The following is a 20,416-nucleotide window of genomic DNA, read 5'->3' on the forward strand; positions in this document are numbered from 1 at the left end:
AATGAGGCTGCCTGCTGATGATCTGTTACTCAGTCTAAGGACTGTGATGCTCTTCTGCTCTTGATCAGTTGAGTACTGGTGCCTCTTTTTTTCCCTCCTTTGTGTTGTTCTGAGAATAAAGGCGAGCACAGCGTCGTACAAAATCTTTAGTTATTCGGCACTTTCCCACATTGACTAAATTATTAGAACCGTAACGGAGATATGCTTCAGAAAAAAGTTTGTTTATTTGAGACTATAACCCAACCCAAAGGCTGATACTGTACACACATAACAAGCCAGATAAATCAATGTTTTAACCAGCATAACCAATTTCTGCTGAGCAAATTATTTTTCTAATGATCGTTTTAAATGATATACATGTAGGTAACCCAGAATGTCACTGGACCACAGAAACAAAGTGTATTTAGTTATTCCATTAAAATCCTCAATAATTTAGAATAAATAAATGTCATTCAGAATTCTTCTCTGCTTAAATGTTATTTTAGATTAAAAAACATAAAACAAATATGCTTTTATTTCAGAATCAGGTCAACTGGAAAGTGATCCCAAAGTTTTAAGCAGCTGTTATATACCACAACTACACACAGTCTAAGCATAGTGTACTTTAATTCAGGATAACCACAGATGCAATCCATGCGATGTCAGACCAAATTAAACTGCAAGCATCGCTGCAGCTTCATTAGATATTGTTTTTCATGCAATTCTATTGTTTTTGTTTTTGCTAAATATTGTAAAAGAGCCTATAATTATGGAGACACGAGCAGTTGCATCAGTTCCAAGGAGGAGTTGGTTGCCAAGCAACTGGTGAGTAGAGCCATGGTGACAATGAACCGTGGTACCACACAGTTTGTGTAAGAAAAAAAAAAAGTATTAAATTTAAGATGACAGAAGTCTCACTGTGTTCATCTTTATCCTAATTTCTTTTGCCAGAAACTGTTCTCAAACCAAACAACTCCACAACCATCCCTCAATCAGCTCACAGACGGAAAGATCACACTTTATTTTTTCGTGGCTGCGAGTGCCATTTTGCTTGTGTAAATTCTGACACCTTTGTTCTGATCAACATATGATGTTTCTGAATAATTAGTCTAATTATGGACGTCTCTGCTGCTCATTTTAGAGAGCCCATGGAAACAAGTGTTTTTAAACTAGCGCAGTCTCTGTATGCTTTAATCATGCAGCTGCCATTCTTTGAGACGGGCTTGTAGCAATGTGGAGTCACAACTTATCCATCTCCCAGCACGATGCGTGAGAGCTTACTAAGGATATTTTTGTTTTATATTGCCTGTCTCACCTTTGCATCTGCAAAAAAGCTGGTGACAGTTCTGTCACGCTTCACCTTTCACTTCAAGAATACAAGAGAGGTGTTGATTGAATTGACAGGTAAATTCTGAAGTTGTAGTTTTCGAGCTGTACAAGTTCCTGATTAATTAATACGTGTGCAAAACAACACAACGTTGTGCAATAGAAAGCATACAGAGAACATGTGTTAATATCTAACATTTAAAACTAAAGAAAACATTTATTTTTCTCCATTTTAGTTCATCTTAAGTTACTATTAAACACAAGAGAACACATGGACCTCATTACAGACCTTATTTTGGTTCTTCAGGTGCTGATTTTACTCTGACTGGACTTAGTTTGGCTACAAATGCACAAAAAATAAATGAAATAATTCACATTTAAAAAAAGGTCAAATGTTGAAAATAGTGAATGGCAGTAATATTAAATAAAAAAAAACGCACACAGTTACCTTTTCATAACACGAGCTCCATAAAAGGAATTGTTCATTTTCAAGCTTCTGGCAATAATGTTGCTCAGTTCTACTTGACACGACAGAGAAAATGTTCCCCATTTTGTGCACTGTTAGCCTTTGAGCGATGTGTTTCCACCCACAACTCATTCAAACTGACTCCTTCAGTCTGGTGCACAACAGCAGGGCCTTGTTTATTTTTCTCAAACACCTACACAAACTGAAAACTCTAATGTCGTAGATAAAACAAAACTACAATTACTGTTGAAGGTAATTAGCAAAGTGCAGAGAAGAACAGCAAATCAAATCTCTCAAGGAACTTGGGTAAACATCGGCATGACGGGTTTCCAGCTGCGAGTTCAAGCGCTAAAGCAATCCACCAGCTTTTTGGAATTCCACAGTCCTGCGTGGTTTTCCAGGAACTGCTGTCTCACCAGCTCTTTGACCGTCTGGTAGACACTGGCTTCGACCTATAAAAGAATAAAACCATTTACATCATCAGACATCACATAAGTGAACTAAAAAGCCAACCTTCTATTACTCATCAAATGGAAAGCTTTGCACAGTTCACAGTGAGGATTCACAAACCTTGACACTGTGGTACGTGGGAAGCTCCAGCAGATAGGTGTGCCCACCCAGCTGTGCAACTTTGAGGAAATAACTGTAGAGGGCTCTCTTGCAAAGTCTGCTTGAGTAGCCAGGCACGCTCACAGAAGGAGAGCTGGAGAAACATTAAAATCCACCATTAACATTTTTCCAACAGTTAAGGTTTCCCACACATTACTTAAATTTGCTTTATGGTGCATTTGTCCTCTTTAAGTTTTCATTATACAACAAAAGATATACTATTTTTAATGCAAGCAATTTTTAGGTGCATTTGATACCCCCCCACACCCACACACACACACATTTCTTCTTAAAACTGCCGTTGAAGATTTTATTAGAAAAGAACAAAAAGACAGGAAGGTGAAGAGAAAAAGGGGAAATGATTGAAAGGGACCTGGGGCAGAAACGAATGCAGGCCACTATGGTAAGCTCTCTTCCTCTGGTACATGTAATGCACGCTCTACCAGGTGAGCTACAAATTATTTAAAGATTTAAAAAACACTTTTCAGCTGTGGAGATTATGTGACCAGCAGCTAAGAAGGAAATGAAAATTGCCATTCCTCTTCCTGTTTTTGCTGCGCAATCAAACCTTCATTTTCCTAGAAATTATTTGCAGCCACTGGATTTTAATGCTGATGGTGTCATTCTGCCACAATGCAATCAATAAAAAACATATTTTGCAGCACAAAAGTTGTCCTTTGTTAATTGAAATGCATTTTCCACCTGACAAGATTCAACTTTTCAATTCTGTATCATTTAATGTCCACATTCTTCCTTCGTTTGCAGTCCAACTTCATGTACAGGCACTGCTCATATTGACATGATACAACAATGTATCCAAAAGCTGTTACGGTTATCAGTTTGAATTGGGAGCCCGATTAAATACTCACACCTTCTTATTTAACCATATTAGACAATGTACAGTGATTGCAGCCAATTAGCCAGCAGCAGTGAGGCATTTAGGGTATGATACCCTCCAAAAACTATAAATGGAAAAACATGTCCTCTCATTGCAGCACTGCAGCACTGTTTTTGACCTTTATGGCAGATGCAATGCTACTCTGGTGGGGACACACTCTGCTTCAGAGCTTATTTGTGCTAAACATGTCTGGCGAGACAATTTTATCACACTGCCGAGGTAAAGTGTGGCTGTGGTCTGGCTGAGAGAAAGAGAGGAAGGGTTTGCTGCAGGCAGCACTTACCACTACCACTAACACATTTCTTAGGGGATACTCTGGAGTGAGACACAGGGGAGGAACCCAGCAGCCTAAACAGACAAAATGTTGAGGAGGAATTGAGTGTGACTGCACTCACAGAAGCTGACATTAGCAGAGCCTGTTCAGAGAGACTCATTTTCAAATAATTTAAGGTCTCTTCCATCCTGACAAAGTCTATAACCCCTGATATTCTTCAAAACCTAGCTTTGTTTCTCTATTACTCAGACATTACATGTCCAGTGCATACTTAGAAGGGAAAGACTATTGAATCCTTCCAAGATAACTATTTCCTAAAAACCTCACCAAGTGCCTCGGTACTGAAAATCATAGTTAATAGAAAGTAAGACTTCTAAATCGCCAATTTAAAAAAAATGTCATGTGATTCAAGAAAACTTTCCTTTCACACTAATATTTGGAAGTTTTATGAGTAGGTGCACTGAGCTCAGTTACAGGAGGTCCACAAGCCAGTGTACTCCAAGTGGCAGCCCCAAGTCCAGATAAATGGGAAGGGTTGAGCAATGTTCCCTCTAATTTTTCATGTGTCTGAGCGAACACACAAACGCCCTGAGCGGTCCCTTGGACCACTGTGAGCAACAGCAGATGTGTGCACTGTGGTCACGCCAGCATCCAAGTTACATGGTTTATTAAAATAATCAAATTACAGCGTTTACATTCATGTTAGACTACTTTTAATTAACTGCTTTAGCCCACTTACAATGAAAATTTAAAAAAAAAAAAATGTTGTTCATGGCCTGTGTATGTTAACACTATTGGAAGTAAAAATAACTTGGACCCCAATTTTGAAAACACAACTTTCTCTCTTTTTTAATATGAAAGCTCTGATTTGTATGAGTCTGTGGTCTGGGAGAGAGTCCTGTAACTCTCTGTCTGCAAAATACAGTATATAATGACCAATATTGGGCAATTAATTATATAGTTACTTCTAGAGCAGGGCGATATGACCAAAAATATTTATCACGATATAGATTTGAAAATTTGCGATAACGATATAACTGACGATATAATTGACACTAGACAAAATACTTTACAATCCACAACTTTATTAGTTAAAAAGAAAAATCTATGTATTTTCCACTTAAACAAGCAGCTGGTTTTTTTTTTTAAATCTGCATTAAAGTTGTATAAAAACTTAACAGTGCGAATGTAAATTCCTCGCTGACAGTTTAACCAAAACGCATTTCCAGTGGAAATTGGCCGACATATCCTCAGTATAACCATGTATAATATCCACAAAACTTAAAAAGAGGTTATACACACACAATACAGTATAATTATGTTGAAGCACAGTATGTATCACTCCACGAGACGTGATTATAAGGGGCACTGTCGATTTTCAGAAAAATCAAAGGATTGATTTTAAGTGTGCTGTATTTTCCAAAAAACACGGTAATAACGACGGCCCGCTAGCAATGCTCTACCAAAAATAGTGCTTTGTTGTGTATCTGACGGACGAAAGCTAAACCAGTTCCACACCACTGAAGTTGCAGCATTTTTACAAACCAATTCTGGTTCATCTGTTTCATTCAATGATCCGCTTTCACCCTTCTCATTCTCCGTCGCCGTTTTCGCCATGTGCGTATGAAAACAAAGCCACTGCGCATGCGTGTTTTACCCATATTCTATCACGATATTTCATTTTCTTGTCGTTGCCCAACATTATACCGGTATTACCGTGAACGATATGATATGGCCCAGCCCTAGTTACTTCTTCAAAAAAGTAACTGAGTTATGCAAACAACAACGTTTTTGCAGCTGTTTACCTAAAAATGCAGCCAAGGCGTTTTTTAAAAATAAAAATTTCAAACTATTTACAGAACAATCAGCTGTTCTGCATCAAATTTGATGCCACACACATTATTTGTGCCACTCCATAAAATAATTTCTGTCCACTATGAGATAAAGGAGAACAACAGCCTGATACCTGCAGGCCTGACAACAGGACATGTATCACTGCTGTAACACCTGTAACATTCGGTAGTCGCCTCATTGTTCTGACACACACAACAAAACTACACTACACACTAACTACACAAAATTTGCGCTAAACGTCGCAAATCTCTCACATCTCAAAACACCGCTGTCACTCCTAAAACTTACCCCTTCCTAAACAACTAAATGCCATGTTGCCATATCATTTTTTGATTGGTCGACATGGTACATTTTTCCACCAAGAGGAAAAGGTGGGGTTTTTGGTTTTGCTCACAGGTGGAGAGCAACGCCGTTTTTACCGTTTCTTCCCGCAGTAAATATAAACAACGATAGTATTCAGGAAGAAAACCAAACATTGCAGATATTTTTTTATCATAACTCTGGTTTTACGTGGCCTATCAACACTATTAAAAAACTGATATAAAGTCCACAGTTTTTCCATCAATTGTTCCGTCTGTCCTGCTCACATCTCCAATGGTTGTACACGTTGTCATTAACGTGGCTTCACTCTACATCAGCCACGCCGCTTTGCTAGCTAAAACACCAGTGTCGGCACATAAGGACGCTGTCATAGCCTGTCAACCACGTTGATTAGCTGCGTATATACGAATGTGAATCGCATTATTGGCTGGACTATGGGATAAGGTGGCATCGTTCTAATCCCATACGGGAGCAGCCAGTCACTCACTGACTAACACTGCAAAACAGAATTGTTTAAGTTTTAATTTCAATTCAGGTTAGGTTTTTTTCTGTGCGCAACGCAGATTTTCTGTGCACAGAGACCGTGCCAGCAGTGCGCAATTGCGCATGTGCACAGAGCATCCAGCGTAAAATCTTTGTCAACTCAAACATTCCGCTCATCAAGAGATTTCTGTAGTTGATTCACCAGAGAAGAGGTTGAAAACACTGTCTATGATACTGTTAGCCAAGGTGACCATGGAAATTGTGCTAATGTTGACAGAAAACAAGAGAGAACCAAGGAAGATATATTGTGTGTGCAGGAGAACAGGTGGAAGTGAAGCAAGGCCAGATATTGTTCTACCGTGGTGTACAGTGCTTAACCAATTTATTAGACCACCACCCAATATAAGGTTTACACCACACCTGCCCTAAACTAACAGTACTGGTAAAAATAAAAATGTTTCTGCAGTGTTTAATCCACAAGGATAAGCTCTTTAATCAAAATGATAAAACTTATGCAAAAAATAGTATTATTGTTATCCATGAACTTTCAAATGTACTGTTTGATTAAATAGGATTCATGTTTTCTTGTTTTTATGACAGGTGGTTGAGTAAATCTGTAAGCACTGAAGATGGAAAGAGAAGTGGAGTCTGAGTACTATTAAAAGAAAGCATGTGGAGAGTGTTGTGGAGGTGAAGAGTGTCAGACAGGATCAGACAGGAGTTTGAATCTGGAAATCAAAGCAGGCATGTTGACTATTAGGTGTGTCTGCAGCACAGGCTGGATGTCAGAAGAGAAAGGAATTCTGGAGTAATTTGTATGAAGTGGTAGAGAGAGGGTGATGATTGGAGCAGATTTCAATGGACATGAAGGAGAAGGGAACAGAGGTGTTGAGGTGGTGTTGGGTAGATATGATGTTAAGGAGAGAAATGCAGAAGGTCAGATGGTGGTGGGTTTTGTAAAAAGGATGAAAAGGGCTTCAAGAAAGGGAGGAATCTGGGGTAATGCATAAGACTGGATGAAGGTACACACAGGACTGAATCTTACACATGAGGTTCAATCTGAAAGAGACTGCAGGGAGTTGTCAGGGGAGAATGTAGCTAGGATAGAATGAAATGGAAGCCAGTAGGATGACTCTGGAAAACAAGAGGAAAAAGCAAATGCAGAGGTGAAAGTTAAAGGAGGAAGAATGTTAGTCAGAGTCCAGGGAAGAGTTGAGACAGGCTCTGGGTGATAGGGAAGAATTGCCAGATGACAAACGTACAGATGAAGTGGTGAAGGACACTTCCGAGGATTGAGATAGAAATGTACTAATGAATGAAGAGTGTTTAAAAGGTGGATGGAATACATTGAGGATGATGAATGAAGAAAATGAGAGAAAGCAGGGATAGACGGAGAGCTGTTGGAGCTAGATCAAGGATAGAGGTGAGCAGCAGTTATGGTTTCATACCAGTTTCTGATTTTCAAATGTTGATGAAGAGTGGTCCAGGACATGTGAGGTGTGCAGTAGAAGTGGCAGGTGGGTTCAAAGTGGGGGTGGGATTACATCATCAGGAGTCTCTGTGGACTATGATGTTCGTAGACAACATTGAGATCTCTAGTGAGAGTAGGGAGGGAGTAGAAGAGAGCCTGAAGAGGTGGAAGTATGCCCTGAAGAGAAAATGAATGAAAGCCACTAGAGGCAAGACAGAATACGCTTGTGAGTGAGCAGGAGACAGGAGAAGATGAGCTTAAATATCTGGGGTCAACCATCCAAAGCACTAGACTAAGAGCACAACAGAAGAGTGTGCAGGCAGGGTGAGAGTGTGGCGATGAGTGTAGGGGTGATTTGTGACTGAAGGATAGCAGAGTCAAAGAGAAAGTTTACAAGATGGTAATGAGAACTGAAAGGATGGTTTGGAGACAGTGATGCTGGAAAAAAAAAAAAAAAAAGAGCAGAAAACCAAGGTGGAGGTGGAAAATTTGAGGATTTTAAGATTTTTCATTGTGACCAGAATGGAAATGATTAGAATTGAGTTCATCAGAGGAACAGCTCAGGTCGAGTGGTTTGGAGACAAAGCTAGAGAGAGTTGGTGTGACAGAGGAGGATGTTGGGAATAGGATGAGATGGATGCATATGATCTGCTGTGGCAAGCTCTAAAGAGAGCAGCCCTCTGCATACCTCGTGTCCTGAATTCCTGCCTTTAAATTCTCTTCAGAAGTCTATTTTTCTTTGCTTTTTTTCCTTTCTAAATAGTTGACACTTAAAACCATGGTGTTTGCCTAAAAATAACAGTTCGAGCAAGAGGACAACAGCTGAAATAGGCAGCAACACTGCAGTGGGGAAAAAAAAAAAAAAAAAAAAAAGGATCTTAAATCTATTTTTGGCTGTAATCTCTGCTCAAGGACAAAACAGCCTCCAGAGAAAGCCATGTCTGTGTCACACTAACTACTGGACATCAGCAGTTGTCGGCAGCAGCAAAGCCCAGTGATGGCAGGAGCCCCAGGCAACACAGAGGCCATGAAAGTAGACAACTCTGACAACAGCTCTACCATTTCTCTACAAATGACAGCACAAGGAAAATTTTCATACTTGTCCCAAATCTATGGTGTAGAAACACCACATTTTCTAAAAACTTCATCTAATTTATGACAAAGACTGATTTCTTGAAAAAGAAAAAAAGGGTCTTACCCCTCCACAATCAAGCCCTTGCTGCTGTCCAAAACTTCAATATCCTGGTCCCCGAGGCACCAGTTGATGCTGAGGTTTTCATGATGCAGCGAGGGCACAACAGGCCCCACGTAGTCCCCGCAGACAAAGACGATGTCATGTTTCTTGTAGGACTGCGGCAGAAAGATCTGCCATCCATCACCCAGTCGCTTGCTGGTGATATCAGACACTTCCTGGTTCATGAGCTTCTGGCCTCCTAAGTAAGATTTTAGAAACATTTGCAACAGAAATAAATTAATTTATGCAAAATTTAGTTTGTTATGATGCCACCTTTAGCCAATTACATCTGCAACGTTGAACTGGAATTAAAGCTTGTCAGTATTTCCAATATTTTGAAATGCGTTGGCTCACTATCTTGCTGATACATGGATATGATGACTGATTCTGCTGTACATAGATAGATACTGTGCAAAACTGTTGACCCACCCCTCATTTCTTTATATTTTGCTCATACAGAATAATGCTAATAAAGAATAAACTGAAGCAGACTTGCTTTACTTTTTTTGTAATGGTTTTAAGCAATAGTTCTCCAGATTTTCTGAAGGTCTTTCAAAGTTTTACTTTGGCCATTGGCTGCTTTTTCACTCATTTTTAGTTCAGCTCTTGTACCTGACCATTTTCAGCTCTTTGGAAACCAACCTTTAAAAATGGGAATAAATTATGTGTTCATAGTAGAAAAAACACCAATTTTCATGAAACTTGTGCATGAACAACGGAAGAAACCACTACATTCTAGTGCTGATCCAAATATTTGTAGAAAAACATCCAGGTATTCATGATGGGTCTAGCTGCACTTCCCTTCTAATAAAGAATAAATGCTTTAAGCGTCTTACCTAGTACCATGCTTGTGATGTAAAGCGGCTGAATAAAGTGGCTCAGTAATGCACCCTGAATCCCAGTAACAGTCCAGCGGCAAAGTTTGTCACTGCCAGACATGCAGCAGACTTTGGCGCCCCAGAGACTCGGGTCAAGGTAGGCCACAGGGACCAGTAGGCCTTTGAAATGATACTGGAGAACCATAGAGGTCCAGGTGTCGTTTGCAGAAACCCTAAAACAGGACATTATGTTACATTTTAGTTTACTAGAACTTAATCTTCATGAGTAATGGACAAAATTTAATGTCCATTATAAACAGAGTTAAAATTAACCCATAGAAAGGTTAATATTATTCTGTGTTTTACAACATGTACAAAATGTCACATTTCTTGGAAGATAAATCCACAGATTTGAATTGAGACCTTTTACAAGTACACAGGAAAATATGACTTAAAAACATTTATAAAGAAAGAATCAAAAGAATGGGATAATTAGCGGATTGCTGTACTTAAAGTAGAAGTTCGTAGGAGCTCCTTCGGGACACTGATTGGTGTAGAGATGCAGACTGATCTTGGGTTTGAGCTGAAGCTGGTGGCTGGCTGCACTACTCTCAAAAATACAGCTCTCCTTGGCCTTTGGATCAGCATCAAAGAACAGCAAAAGCTGTTTATACAGAAACCTGAACACAAGCCAGAAAAATAAATATTATTCCCACTTTAAGCTGCAGCAGCACTTTCAGTGAATCAGAAGCATTATAACTGGTAGAGAGCAAGTGAGATGTTGCAGCCTGCTTTTTACATCTTCATTCTGAATATTAAGAATAGATATTTGAAGTTCAGGTGTTCTAAATCAGAACCAGCACTTTAACACCTGCATTCTTGAGATTTGGATGAAGTATTTAGGAACTAATTTTAGAAGTTAGTACCTTAAAAGAGCCCGTCTGGCAATGATGATGGCATGGCTGTCATGAACCATCACCCCATTGTAGCAAAGCCATTCGCTACAACTTGAGCGGCCAGATCCCACTGCCACTACCTTGTATTGCTCACATGGACGACCTGCTGTATCCAGAACTTCTGTGGGGAAAAGATAATTTTTCTTCTCAAAGCTTCATTAGCGATAGCTTTAATTAACAATGACTGCGAGAGATGGAAGTAAAGATGACACAGAATGATGCTTATAAAATACTATTTAGTTATTTTATTCTGGACCTTGAAGCAGCAAATCCACTGAAACAAGTAATTTTGGTTCCTCTTAAGACCTCAGTCACTAGGGAAGAATCTGTAATCCCCGACTTGTTGGCAAGTGGTTACCTGCTTTTACTTGTTGAAATTGTTCCTAAAACCAGAGCTGTGACTGAAAAATTGTTAGCAGATTGCCGCAGTTGCCCATAATTGTGTAAATGCTGTAAGGCATTCACACTATTGAGTTCCCGTTTCTCTTTATTCTTTTTTATTCCTCTAGTTTGAATGGAAAATGCCATCTTTTCTTCAAACACTTAAGACCAACTACTAATGGTACAATAATGAGACGATCATAATAAACCAGATATGGAGAGCCTTTGCCTTTAAAGTGAAAACTGTTCTTTACCGCTGGAACTAGCACGATTCCAAAAGTTGCAGCTTTTACTTTGAAGATGAGCATTTTTCACACTTTCTTTACTGCTCTACGAGAAATTGGTAGGGTGTCCTCAACCTGTGTCCAAGTTTGTGTGACTGACTCTTAAAGGTACTTTTATGCTCTCCGTTCACCACCTGTTGAACGGCATGACTAAAGTTATATCACATCTGTTTGTGCTGATGTGCTGTTTTGATGTTGATTCAGTCAGTCAGATAATAACAGATTACATACAGAGAGATGGTGCAACAGTTTGGAAACATTTTAGAGACATGGGGGTGTCCAAATTCATGGGCTGCATCCTCCTGAAGCCGCATTTGTAGGCCGATTACGCCACAGCGACACGCCGAAGGCTGTCCAAATTCGTAGACTCCTCCGAATGCAGCTGACAAATGTGTCCTCCTTTTCCCCGAATTTGAAGGTTGGGTCGGGTGTATCCTTTGTGGCCCTCCATATCCCAGAAATCATAGCATGGCCCAGCCAATTCCAGTTTTCAACAATGGCTGCCGCTACTAAGTTTTAATATTAATCTTATTACTCTTTCTCGATCACAAAATAAACTTAACATATTTTCAGGCGAGAATGTAGCTGTGTAAACTTCAAATATCTGCTAGGTTTATCAAGATATCATATATTTGCAAAAGTGCTCCGATGTTTTCGGAGACATCTGTTACCCACCAGATCAATAGCTAGCCAGGAGCTCGAGGGTCACTAGAGCCGCCGAGAACGGCACAACTGCCGGCACATAATTTTCAGATCACCGCGGTCCTTTGCTACTCAGGTTAAACGTGATATAGGAGTCGCTTAGATAACCTAAAAATGTTATTGTTTGGCTTTTTTCAGTGTTTTATTTGTTCGTGAGTAAATCAGTTTGGCTGAGATTAAAGTTATTAGATTAAATTACATTTTATTAATCACCCGGGTGGGTTCCTCCTTGGTTTTCACAGAGCTGAATAAACAGAAGTGTGAGATAGTCGAGAATTTACACCAGTGTCCTGTTATATTTTAGATAGCAAGGAGCAGCTGAGTTTATTAAACTCCACCGAGACGCAAATCTGAAAGCTAGACTGTCCAATTTCACAGCGGTTTACTTCCGGCCTACCCAGCCTTCTGAGGACCCCGCCTACGTAAACCGCGGCCCATGAATTTGGACACAACCTTAGTGAGAAAAACAACAACATTGTTTTTAATGTCTTTGCTTCCTGTTTTAACTTTACTTCCTTTATCAGCACTGATGTAGCATTATCTCCTCAGTGGTGACACCTACTGTTCAGGAGAATACTCCAATAGCTACCTGCATCCTAACACTGACCATAAAAGTGGCACCTTAAGGCTGTGTGACTGAATCTTTAGCCATTTCTCTTTCAAACGACTGAAGGTTTGAATAGCACATGTGTGGAGATGCTGTGCGCTTAAACTGATGATACCAGGTTAAAAAAAACAACAACAACAACAAATCCTGTCAGGAACTGAGCATTTAGAGCACTGTGAAGCCTGAACCTTTAGACTCATAGGGACTGCTTGTACTGCTGACCTCATTAATAGGAGATTACTTTACATCAGTCTAAATGGCAACTCTCAAACAACTAAGAGGCCTTCTGTGCAGGAATGCCGCACAGTTGTGTAGTCGTGCATTCGGTAGTCATATCGAATTAGCTCTTAGCTTGTGCAATTTAGACACTGTGTCTTAAAAGGAGTTTCATCTCCTAAATGGTTCTTCTAAATTGACTCGCTCAGATTATAACTTCCGTTATTTTACTTCACATAGAAGTGCCAAAGAATTATGTTTTTATATACACATATCTTCTGCTTCCATGATTATTAAAAGAAAGAGTCTGCATATATTGCTTTAATTCCACAATATTATCTTTTAATGAGTGACCCATCATATTTAATGGAAATTTCCAGTTGGCTCACATGTGATATCATACACACTTTATGATAATTGAGTGCGACCTTTTTTTCATGCTTTGAAATCTTCATGATGTGGACTGCTAATGTCTGGACATTTAACATACTACTGCAATAATGACCTGCCACTGGTACAGGCTCACTTTAGGCATTTATAGACAGTTAAGAGTAAAACTAGTCTCCTTCTTTAGCACTGTTAAGATACAGATTTAAAAAAAAAAAAAAAAAAAAAAAAGGTTAAAAGTAAACGGGATACATCTACTAAATATCCAGGAGCCACTTATAACCTACTATGAAAACAATAAAATCCTGCAGTGAAGTGCACAAATCTAATGGAAAACTGCACGTGTACAAGAAGCTTACCTCTTATCAAGACAAATGCTGCCATGTGGCTCTTGCAGGCATAGAAATCTGGACACATTTTCAGGAGGCTGTCAAACTTCTCACTGCTTATAGCTGCCATGTGATTCTTGTGCCATTCAGTGCGCCAAACTGGAAGAAAGATAAACAGCAGAATCCAGCTATATAATCAGGGACAGAGCGTATTTTGGACATCACTCATCTGAGTGTCCTTAAAACTGTGGAAGCAGAAGGACTTTGCCTTGAAAATGTTTATGATATTGCTACACATCATAAACATTGTCAGCTGACTGGCTGAATATATGTGAGAACTTCGCTTTTTTCCCCTCATGCTGGTAGTGACAAAGGAGTTTACCACATGTGCTAAAATGAAGAGAAATGTATTTAAACTAATCTATTGTACACTTCTGAAAGAAACGTGCAACACTTCAGTCCAAAGATAAGCGTCTGATGAAGCAGTGGAGGTGAGGTATAAGCAAGCAGAACTTCTTACAAACAGAAAGAAAAATGTAGGCGTCACACTTGGCGCCTTCATCTTAAAATATGTTCAAAAAGAAATAAAAAAAAATAAAAATAAGTAGAGGGCATTTTGCATAGGTTTGAATATAGGAGTGTCTTGTGAACAAGACCACTGGTTTGAAAACCACTGATCTGAAAACCCTGAAACGGAGCTTTCAATCTCAACAGGAAAAAAAGACCTTAAAAGGGTGAACGTGTGAAAAGATTTTCTTGAAGGGAGGTTGATGACTGACTTGTGTGTGATCAGTAGTGATATTCGATGACTGTATGACCAGGACAGAGTGACTCAGGCACAGGCAACAATCATTTTTTTAAAAGTTACAGTCAGTCTTTTTTGAGGTCATTTTAATAAAATAAGAATGTTACCTTCATAAATATACACCGATTAGAGTGTAGTTACGTCTGCAAACAAATTGATGCATTGTCAAAGCCTTAGAATTAATCCATTAAAAATACACAAGAGCAGTGACCGGTTTGTGGAAGTTGCCATATTAACATACCATCTTAAATGCATGGACTTCGCCATTCCACCTAATTGCGTGTTATGTTTTATACTAGAGACCAGTCACAATTGCAATTAATTTCTACACATTCAGACTCAAGACATGAAGGATCATTCCTATGCTTTTAATCATGTGACAAGGGTCCCCTTCACCAAAAAGCAAAAACACAAAGGAAAGTGACAATGTGACCAGTGTCTGAATAAAACTAACACATACAAGTGTGCATAAACATGCTTTTTATTCCCAAATCTGTCAGCAGATTAGACATGCAACCATCCCATCTCTGGACAGCTGATAATGAGCCAGCTAACAGCTAACAACAACAGCTGGTTTTGAGTTAACATTATACCACCTAATGTACGGCAGTTTGATTACATTCTCACATCATGTGAGAGTTGTTTCGCTTATTGTCAGAGTTCAACAATGTTAGATCCACTTCAAAGAAAGTTTACCTAATGCCAGCTAACAGGAGCATAAAGAAGTTCAGGATATCCTCAACAACTTGCCTTAGTATTACTGTCATCAGAAAGAAGTGAGCTTCACTTACTCATCATCTCGTATCAGACTCCTTTAGAAAGGTTTAACAACCTCCTGCACTAACCACAGCTGCCAGAGTTTTTTGTACTACAATGGCCACTATAACTAGGATTACGCATTTGAATTGGAAGCTGTAAGAAAAAAATAATTCATGACTATAATCTGATATCTACTGACATCTAATTGTGCCTTTAACACTGGAGGGAGCAGATTCGCAGCTGTGAGAACAAACTATCAAACAGGGTGTTTCTGTGTATACTAGCTGGTAGCAACTGCAGAAGTGCCACTGAAAATGTGAGCGCTTTCAAGTTTTACTTTTATTAAATTGCTACTGTACCTTCAGTCTTTGTGGTTGTATCAGGTTGGTTTATGTCCTTGACCTGCTCTGTTAGAAGATCTTCATCTGACAGTATGCTTTCAGGAGGTGACATACCATGAAGGGAGAGCACAGTTGGTTCATCATCCGAATCTTCAGCCTGAGAAAGACAAAACCCTTCTTTAACCTCCTAGGACCTGGCGTCCACATATGTGGACATTACATTTTGGGTTACGACGACATTATACTGCTACTGTTCTATCAAAATTTTAAACTAATATCCTCATTTGTGGCTCTTATTTTTCTTAAAAACAAAAAAAAAGGTAAAAAAAAAAAGAAAAAAAAAAAAAAGAAAGAAATCTGGTAATTCTTTGTTTTTACATTCATTGAGCCCCAATGTGCCCAAACATCAAAATGCCTGCTGTGGAAGAGTTCGGGTCTTAGGAGGGTAAAAAAAACAAAAAACAAAAAAACCCCAAAACAAACAGGACTCTGGTGTTCTTATCATTCTTGAGCCAACTGATCTTGAGCCGTTATCAAGGAAACACAAGGAAGGCAGTGTTATGTGTGAGATAAGCACTGAATGCACTTCTGCTGTTCACAGTTAAAGTGACAAGGTGGCTGCAGGTGGTTTAGAGCCCCTTCACTAAACTGGATAATGGTATGAACCACTGTTCTGCTTGCCAGTCAAGCAATTTAATGTTAATTATCGCAGATATTGAGATTGCATTTTGATGTCAGATTTTCAAGTATGGTTTAATGCCACAATTAATTCACATATCTTAATTAATCTGTGAAGTACACCTTCTGAATAAGAGATGATAAGTAGATGTATAAGACCTTGTCAGCATCTCATCGTCTGAGATAAGATTTCTAATGAAAAAGTCTTAATAGCATAATACATTAAATGCAACGGCAGTGAACTTTCAGAAAACCTTGGTCTTATATACGCTGATCAGACATAACATTATGACCACTGACAGTTCAACTGAATAACATCAATTATCTCTCCATCATAGCACCTATTAGTGGGTGGGATATGTGAGCGAGCAAGTGAGCATTTTGTCCTCAAAGTTGATGTGTTTGAAGCAGGAAAAACTGGCAAGCTTAAGGATTTGAGCGAGTGATGGCTTGACAACAAGGTCAGACAATCTCCAAAACTGCAGCTTTTCAGCAAGACAAGAGCTGCAGTTGGACAGTTTTAGTGGTGGGCAGGTGAGCTTCCAAACTGAACCACAGAGCAATGAAAGAAGGTGGCCTCATATCAATCATGGCCGGCTGTGTGAGGCATTCTTACGTAGGGAACACCTGGCACCAGAACGTACTATACAAGAAGATGGCAAACCATCTTAGGCTACGTCCACACGTACACTGGTATTTTTTGAAAACGCAGCTTTTTCTATGCGTTTGCACCTTTCGTCCACACGTAAACGGCGTTCTCGGTCACTGAAAACAGAGATTTTTTAAAAACTCCGGCCAGGGTGGATATTTTTGAAAACTCCGTTTTTGCATTTACGTGTGGATGAGAAAAACGGAGAAAAACCTTGTGTCCTGCCATCCATGTGGATGTTATTTTGACATATACCACCTCGCATTGTTGGCGACCATGTGCACCCTTTCATGGAAACAGTATTACCTGATGGCTGCGGCCTCCTTCAGCAGGATAATGTACTACAAAGCAAAAAAAGGTTCAGAAAGGGTTTGCTGAGCACAACAACATATTTGAGGTGTTGGCTTGGCCTCCAAATTCCACAGATCTCAACCCAGTCAGGCATCTGTGAAATGTTGTGGACAAATAAGGCTCCACCGCACAACTTACAAAACTTGACTGATCTGCTTGCTAACATCTTGGTGCTAGATACCACAGCACACCTTCAGGGGTCTAGCAGAGTCCATGTATTAACAGGTCAGGCCTCTTTTGTCAGCAAAAGTGGGCCAACACTATATTAGGTAGGTGGTCAAGGTGTTACACCTGATCTGTGTATACTCATATAGTTACCTCATTTTCCAACATTATGTCACCAGAATCATAATTATGGCTGAGTGTGGGGACGGCGCCCTTTTCGATTTGGGGTCTGTGGTCTCCTTCAGAAAGCAGAGCCTCTGGTGCTGTATCATAGTCTCCAGCTGCATGTTCGTTTGTCCTAGGAGGGCAACAAACACAGACCCACTAGGAAATGAACAGCTGATCCCTTATTCAGTCAGCACAAACAGCTAAAAATTAACAGTATTATCAGCTGCTTTTATTTTAAGATAATTCTCACCTACAATTTCCTCTTAAAAACAAAAAAAAAAAAAAACCGCTAACAACCTGCTAAGACTGCACACAAAAAAATAGAACTGCATAAGTAAATGAATGAGGCTGTAAAAGTTCAGAGCAGATTAAAATCAAGTACATGAGAAGTTTCACAACCACAAGAGCCACTGTCTTTCTCACTGTCTTGAAACAATGGGTGCACTCATTAGTAACAGAGTGTAATGTGCCCAATTTTGGACCGGACACTGGACTCATTAGCAAGCTGTTCACCTGCCTGCTGTGAAGCCTCAGTAAGACACAATAAAATCCAAATTGCTGTTGACAAAGAAACAGTTACATCCTGGTTTTATTGACCCACGCATCAAGAGTGCACTTCCCTGCAGTGAAACAGAAAATTAGTTACCTCTGTCCCAGCATGTGCGAGAGAAACGTGAAAGTGTATCTGTCGCGTTTAAAGGCAGGGTTTGTGTTCAAGGACATTTCAAGTCTCTCCACCAATTATACGGAGGTGAGTAGGAACACATACAAAAGTTAAGTCCTTGTCCAAACAGGTGGACACAGCATGTGACAAGGTGGCGGTCATATTTTTTTTCCCCATTACCTCAGCCCAGCAGCATCAGTGTAAATGTCTGCATCGTCTGTCTTGTGGACCTGAGGACAGTGAGGGCGTGGGCTCAGCTCACGGTCTGACAAAGACCAGAAACTAGCAGCACCTCTTCTCGAATATTTAAATGCTCCTCGACTAGTCATGGTGTTCGAACAACCTGCAAATACATACATACATACATACATACATACATACATAAATAAAACGGATTGGCGAACTGTCCGGGGTGTACCCGCCTCTCGCCCTATGGTGGCGTGAAGTTGCTACTGTTGCATTTATACATATTTAACAAAAGTAGGAATGAGTGTGTTCATCCCATTGTGCCTTGACAGCTTTTAATACTCATACTCATGAAATGACATTTTTGTTTAAATATATAATCCCAATAAAGCTACACTAACTACACGATTAACAGCAAACCAAAAGTAACAACCCCTAGCTTATTGACAGCTGATGATAAATTGTGATGTCTAGAGGCGATAACATTTCCCTTTTCCTTTAGTCCACAGCGCCAACACAAAATTTAAGTGTGCATTTTCTGCAGCTTTGCGGTTTAGCTGAGAGGCTAACTAGTTAGCTGCTATCAAAAGTAAACGACGAGTTAGCTAGTATAACCAAAAGTATCGACCGAGCTGAAATTAATTGACAGTAGGAAAAATATGAACAAGTTTACCCGTTTCAAACTGGAAAGAACGTCTAACTCTAAACTAGCCACCAATGCTTCGTTAGCTTCACTGATAAAGCTAACGTTAGCATCTTTCTGCTACCACACGTTAGAGCACCTCTACCAGTCCCGGCAGAAAACAATAAAACATGAAATTGTTTCACCGCGAGTTTGCCAGCGACTAAGTATTTAGTTAACACTTTAACTTCCAAATACACTGCTAAAAGCTTACCTTTACACTTAACGCTTGTTCAGGCTTTAAAAGACTAGCTACATCTGACGTGGGAAGCCGTTGCAACCCAGAGACGATAACAGGTGTGAAAATCTGCGCGCAAGTGACCGAAGCAGCTACTTCAAGTCAACACCTGCCAATGCAATTAAAATTATATAAAATTATTAATAAATATAGCTATAATGAGAAACTTTCCAAAAGGTATGTGGACATGTTTCACTCATATGCTGCCTGACTCTTAGATAAGATAAGATAAGATAAGATAAGATAAGATAAGATAAGATAAGATAAGATAAGATAAGATATAACTTTATTAATCCCTCGGGTGGGTTCCTCTGGGAAATTCGATCTTGTATAGACTGCAATTATATTCAGTTACAATTTGGAAATATTCACATCATCACTTCATGAATTGTTTTGAATAAGGTTTGGGGAAAGGACTCTTAACAGATCATTCCAGTGAAACCGCATCATCAGAGTGAGAATACAAGGTGTAACTTTCCCAAGATTTGGACCTGATGCCACTTTTCCACCTGCATGTGTAACTGGTGCTTGCCAGTTCTGCCTTATAAGAACCAACCCCTGTTTTGACAACCCAGAGGTGACCCTAAGTCATTTAAAAAAAACATCCAAAGACCACAAGTACACAAAACAGAGAGGTGCTGACATACTGCTGAATATATGCTTCTTCTTCTTTTCTTTTCTTTTTTTTTGCACACCCCCATGTTGATGCAAACATGTTAATGGTGTCAACTCAGCATGACAGACATGCATGAAACATAATCAGCTGTCAGGGCTATGACAGACCCTAAACTGCATGAGCAGAAGAAGATGGATTGACAGATGGATGGATGATCGGCTGTCAATCAGCGGATGGGAATAAAATGATGTTTTGAGAGACACTGAATAAGGATGCATCTGAGGAGTGATCTCAAAATATACATATTAGGATTGACCACTCATGCCTCTTACACACATGTGTAAATATCCCAGATTCAGATCTCTACTTACACTGATATCCATGTGGATTTAATCAATTTCGGTGAAATTTCCATTGAATTCGGGAAATGAGAGGAAATGAAAGGGCGACTCTGCCAGGCTGGATCATTCATGTTTTATGTATTGACAGTAAATAAGCAAAACAGGTACAGCGATGGGT

General features: G+C 39.5%; 1 protein-coding gene across 2 annotated transcripts; it reads right to left on the bottom strand.

Annotated features, from left to right (window-relative positions):
* Window positions 1-1,921: 1,921 nt before the first annotated feature.
* On the bottom strand, window positions 1,922-19,416 carry adad2 (adenosine deaminase domain containing 2). Of its 2 annotated transcripts, none has more exons than XM_004550324.5 (11): window positions 19,258-19,416; window positions 18,356-18,518; window positions 17,497-17,641; window positions 15,519-15,657; window positions 13,626-13,754; window positions 10,660-10,810; window positions 10,243-10,413; window positions 9,752-9,966; window positions 8,880-9,114; window positions 2,342-2,474; window positions 1,922-2,223 (listed from the first exon to the last, which is right to left on the bottom strand). In XM_004550324.5, the coding sequence occupies exons 2-11, from the start codon at window positions 18,502-18,504 to the stop codon at window positions 2,113-2,115; spliced, it is 1,578 nt and encodes a 525-aa protein (XP_004550381.2). In that variant the 5' UTR covers window positions 18,505-18,518; window positions 19,258-19,416; the 3' UTR covers window positions 1,922-2,112. The 2 variants fall into 2 exon arrangements, with proteins under 2 accessions (XP_004550381.2, XP_004550382.2); XM_004550325.2 differs by lacking the exon at window positions 19,258-19,416 and adding an exon at window positions 19,035-19,221.
* Window positions 19,417-20,416: the final 1,000 nt, after the last annotated feature.

The sequence above is a fragment of the Maylandia zebra genome, linkage group LG10 (genome assembly GCF_041146795.1).
Source record: "Maylandia zebra isolate NMK-2024a linkage group LG10, Mzebra_GT3a, whole genome shotgun sequence".
In the NCBI taxonomy this organism is placed as follows: Eukaryota; Metazoa; Chordata; class Actinopteri; order Cichliformes; family Cichlidae; genus Maylandia; species Maylandia zebra.

Bases quoted from the DNA above. Each gene is read 5' to 3' on its own strand.
- adad2 (XM_004550324.5), bottom strand. From the start codon at position 18,504: ATGACTAGTCGAGGAGCATTTAAATATTCGAGAAGAGGTGCTGCTAGT. The intron at 15,658-17,496 runs GTAACTATATGA...TGTCTTTCTCAG, and splicing joins ACATAATGTTGGAAAATGAG to GCTGAAGATTCGGATGATGA. The intron at 10,414-10,659 runs GTACTAACTTCT...GCTTGTGTTCAG, and splicing joins GCCAGACGGGCTCTTTTAAG to GTTTCTGTATAAACAGCTTT.